Below are 4,861 nucleotides of genomic sequence, written 5' to 3'. Positions count from 1 at the left end.
CGGGGCGGGTAGCCACATATCTCCCCGCATGTGTTCATTGCATGGCTCGGCTCGGCTCTCCTCGGCTCGGCTAGACTCTGATCGGTTCATCTGTTCGGCTCGGATAAGCTCAGGATCACCCTTGTCTCTTCGAGCGGCGTTGGCAGACGTTGTCTGGCGCGCGCGAGAGGAGGCTGCGTGGGCCATGAGGTGCTCCTGACGGCACGACGAGTAGGGACGCGCCCGGACCAGACCGGACCTCGGCCATGTCCGCCTCCTCCTCGTCCGTGCGCTCGGCCGCGAGCCAGTCGCTGGCGGCGCTCGCCGTGTTCCTCATCAACATCACGAGCGGCATGGGCGTCGGCTGGTCCTCGCCGGGCTGGAGCAAGCTCACCGAGCCGGACGCCGGCGGCCACGCCGGCCCAGGCTTCCTCCTCGACCTGGACGAAGCGTCGTGGGTCGTGGCCATCTACGACGTGGGCATCCCCGTGGGTTCGGTGCTCGCGGGGGTGCTGCTGAGCTCGGCCGGGCGCCGGCGCACGCTCATGCTCGCGCCCCTGCTCGTTCTATGCTCGAGCGCGCTCACGGCCGCGGCGCGCTCCTCCGCGGCACTCAACGCGGCGCGAGTCCTCCTCGGCGTGAGCTTCGGCCTAGACCTGTCGTGCAGCAGCCTCTACATCGGCGAGATGGCGAGCAGCGACATGCGCGGCAAGCTGTGCACCTTCACGACCTCGCTCGTGTTCGTCGGCGTGCTGCTCGAGTTCGCCGTCGGGCCGTACGTGTCGTACTTCGCGCAGGCGCTGCTGCCCGTGCCCTTCGCGTTGCTCAGCCTGCTCCTCTTCCTGCTGTGGGTGCCCGAGAGCCCCTACTTCCTCGCGACGCGCGGCCGCGCCGAGGACATGCGCCGCGCCCTGGCCCGCCTGCGCGGGGTGCGCGCCGGCGACAGGCAGGCCGCCGTGGACCGCGAGGCCGAGGACATCCTGCGCGCCATGGAGGAGGACCGGCGGCGGACGCGCGCGCTGTGGCGCCACCTGCTGTCCTCGGCGGGCAGCCGGCGCGGCTGCCTCATCGTGCTGTTCCTGTGCGGCACCGGGCCCATGATCGGCACGGGCAGCCTGCTGTCCTACGCGCAGTACCTGTTCCGCACTACGGGCAGCGCCCTCTCCGCCGAGATGTCCGCCATCATCATGTGCTCCGTGCAGGTGGTGGCGGGCGTCGCCTCCTCGCAGGTGGGTCCCGCTGCAGCACCCCTACTCCACCAACGACCGGCCTCATGCTCATGCCCCTTGTCTCCTAGGTGATCGACCGCGCCGGGCGGCGGCCACTGCTGCTGGTGTCCGCGCTGTGCAACGCCACCGCCATGGCCGCGGCCGGCGCCTTCTTCTTCCTCAGGGACGTGCTCGGCGAGGGCGACGCGGCGGCGCGCCTCACCTGGCTCCCCCTCGCGTCCCTCATGGTCTTCATGGTGTCGACCAACCTGGGCACCACCACCGTGCCCTGGGTCATGATCGGCGAGCTGCTGCCGCACCAGACCAAGGCCTTCGTGCCGAGCCTGTCCGTCCTCGGCTTCTCCGTCGTCGCCTTCGGCACCAACAAGCTCCTGCCAGTGCTGGGCGAGCGCGTCGGGCTGTTCCTGCCCTTCTGGCTCTTTGGCGCCTGGTCCATCGTCGTCTTCTTCTTCACCTTGTTCCTGGTGCCGGAGACGCGCGGCAAGACGCTGCTCGAGGTGCAGGCCGTGCTGCAGGGCGACAAGGCGCTGCCCAAGGACGCCGCCGCTCTGGACCCCGAGGACGGGCGGGAGCCTGGGAGGTGGTGACCGCGAACGTGAATCCCATGGACAGAAGAGAGCGTTTAAAGTATTATTAGTAATTATTTTAGTATGTAATACCAGGTGGCTGAGTAACCAAGTTCACTTCTGTAGTTCTTTTGTACTGCATTCAAGAGTCCGAGTGGGCTTGCCTATCGCCCCTCTCCAAGCGCCTTACGGGTCGAGCGAGTAGGCAACCCGCTCGTCGGTCGTGCGTTACAGAGGATATCTCTTTAGCGCTGTTCGAGTGAGCGAGCGAGCGAGCGGGCGGCAGCGGGAGGGTAAAAGAGCATGCTAAAGGTATTTTTAGGCGAAAATGAGTGAACCTAGGTGTTATTTCGAATGGAAGAAGTGCAAAGCATTGTTATTCTGTAAAAATATTGATGCCTTTGGAGCAAGCCTCGAAGATTAACATTTACGTGAGGCAGTTTGAGCAATCTTCTTTGGCTACATGGTGGCTTTTATTCTGGCTGAGATTTGTTTGTACTTCTTTCCTTTTTCAAAAATGTATTTTGTTCACTCAGTTTGCCCTTAAAATACTGATAATTTACTCTTTTACCCTCCCACTCCCGCTCGCTCGCTCGCTCGCCCGCTCGACCAACGCTAAAGAGATATCCTCACAGTATAAACTACAGAAGTGAGTCGGGTCAATCAGCCAGCTGCTGCTGTAGCAGTTCAACTGTTATAATGTAAGATATAGTATCTTAAGTGTATTTTTATACGGCCCCTTTGTGGCTGTTTCTACCCGAAGGTAAAAGTTGCCATAATTATGATAAAGATTGATGGTTCCCGCTCCAGCCTTGATAAAGATAGTCGATTAACCATCCAGTTTTGATAAGCCTATTGACGTTGATAATGATCTGTTTGCCGTCACTATTCTCTACAGGGGCAGGCGTTTTCCGTTGTTTGTGCCCAGTGTTTATATTTATAAATAAATGATATTTTTGTATGTTGTATATAATTTTATATGATGGTTGTAAGGATTTCATTCCTCAGGCGTTACCCGAAAAAAGTGTATCAATAAATACCATGAGCCAGATGGAACAGATGAAAACAAAATTTGGTAAGACCAAACCTCTAGTCTGACCTCATCCTTGTCTCCCTAATCACATCTCAGTTCTCTTTGCGGGGCTCCCCCAAGGTCAGGCAGTGAGATCACTCACTCACGTAAGTGCATTGATTCCCGCCCTTGAAATAGAAAAGAGAAAGAAAGAGGTTGTTGCCTGGTGCAGATGATACTGTGTGCCCCGCCCCCCTCCCTTCCCCTCTCGCTATTTCGCCGGGAAAGGGGGGGCGGGAGGGGGTAGCTCAAGATCACGACCCGACAACGGGTCAGAAGAATCCATTGACAGCCTAGCGCATCTCTAGAGCACTGCACCCCGGCCTCCGTTACCACAGCGAAACATGAGCCGAGCATCACGAGTGAAGTAACTCGAGACGAGCAGCAAGTGGCGCACTGTCTGTGTGCCAGAGCACTTCTAATGGGGCTGTTCGCATGCTCGATAACACCCGCCGCGCGCCGCGGCCAAGAGACCGACACGCATCCGCGACTTGCGATGAAAAAAGAGAAGAGATGGGAGATTGAGACATGCGGGAGAGCACTTTTGGCCCCTACCGCACGGGGATAAAATATTGCCATATGTGGAAATCTGGCGGCAAAACAGACAAGATAGTTGCCCGGGGGCGGACCAGGCGCGGTATAAGGTCCAGCCGATAGGGGGGGGGGGGGCAGAGATGAGCATTTTAGCGAATCTGACCGACCGCCGAGACCGGCGCGTGGTCACCGCCTGACCGCCTGCAGGTAAGAGGTGAGGAGGAGGCACCTTTGCGTTGCACCGCTGCTGGACACCCCAGATTTACAGGGAGGCACCTTTCCTCCTCACCTCTCACCTGCAGCCGGTCAGCAGCATAACCGGCCAGGCTGTCTGCGCGGTCAGTCAGAAACAGGAAAAACGCTCATCTCTGGAGGGGAGGGGCGCGGGCACAGCGGGTCACCTACTACCTAGTACAGGGGCATTGTACTACACATTGCCTACCTTTCAGGCGGCTTTCTAGGAACGATGGGGGTGGGGGGAGGGCGATCTCCCCTCTTCCTCCTCCTTCTTACACCGCCCCTCGACCGCGCCTAGGGCGGGGCAGACTGGCCAGGGTGGGATGGTGGGATTTCTAACGAAGGCTCCTTTGTCCATGTATGTGGGCAAAGTCGAAATGATTCCGCCCGGGCGCCTGACCCCCAGTCCACCTCTCAGTATTTGTGTCAGCTCTGTGCGGCCCCCTATGCTATGCCCCTGTGTCCGGCCCCGGCACTCCGGCAACCATAGATACAGGTTCCCCGATCGCAATTCCATCATCGCGAGTTCGGGCGATGAGCCGGCGCGGAGCGTTATGCCCACAATTTTGTGGCTTTGTGGCGTTTTGGCCACAACGTATTTCTGGCCAATAAGATGAACGTTTGGGCTGCGCAGCCACTGACCGCGCCCTCGAGACAGCCCGTTTCGCACTCAGTCATGTGTTTGTTCCACCTGTTGCAGGGCCGCCGCCGCCGCCATGGGGACGTGCTGCAGCAACGCGGAGCGCGTCGAGCCCACCCCCGGGTCTCCCGAATCCACTGAGGTGAGTTGGGCTGTAGCCGTTGGTGTTGGGACGTCCTCCCTTTCAGCCGATGAGTTTTGCAAGACACCTTGAGTTTTGGCACCCCTTTCCTCTTATTGGACACTCCTTGGCTCATGAGCCCCTCTGCAGAAAGAAGGTGCCATCTCTCACTCAAGGTGTCCTGCTGGACACCCCAGATTTACAGTGTAGTGCAGGGGTCCTTCACCCTCTACAGGACCTGACGGGGAGGGGAGGGGGGAGAGCAGTGCCGTTAGTGACAGGTGCGACACGTGGTGCAAGGGTCCTTCACCCGTGCCGACGGGTACCAGGCAGGCGACGCCGCCGGCGCCACGGCGGCGCGGCGCTTAGGGTGTCAGATCGATGAGATGAAGGATGAGGGGAGAAGGGAGAAGGGATGGAGTGGTAGGCGCAGAGGCGCAGGCGACAGCGTGGCGAAAGAACGGGGAGCGCGCGCACACACAC

The 4,861-nt window shown here is 59.8% G+C and overlaps 1 protein-coding gene across 2 annotated transcripts in view; it reads left to right on the top strand.

The window, feature by feature from the left end:
• LOC113203922 (facilitated trehalose transporter Tret1-2 homolog) overlaps nt 1-2,830 on the top strand; it is a 9,708-nt gene extending 6,878 nt beyond the window's left edge. The window contains exons 2-3 of one of the 2 annotated variants that reach the window (XM_052276082.1): nt 114-1,208; nt 1,277-2,830. In XM_052276082.1, the coding sequence (XP_052132042.1) occupies nt 246-1,208; nt 1,277-1,795 (1,482 nt within the window). In that variant the 5' untranslated portion in view covers nt 114-245 and the 3' untranslated portion in view covers nt 1,796-2,830. Of the gene's footprint in view, nt 1-108; nt 1,209-1,276 lie in introns of both variants that reach the window. The other variant, XM_052276083.1, reaches the window with a different exon arrangement.
• The last annotated feature ends 2,031 nt before the right edge of the window (nt 2,831-4,861 follow it).

This window comes from Frankliniella occidentalis, unplaced genomic scaffold (genome assembly GCF_000697945.3).
Source record: "Frankliniella occidentalis isolate FOCC.00 unplaced genomic scaffold, Focc_3.1 Scaffold1597, whole genome shotgun sequence".
Taxonomy (NCBI): Eukaryota; Metazoa; Arthropoda; class Insecta; order Thysanoptera; family Thripidae; genus Frankliniella; species Frankliniella occidentalis.
Note: the sequence above shows the minus strand (reverse complement) of the source record. Positions and strands in the feature narration are given on the sequence as shown.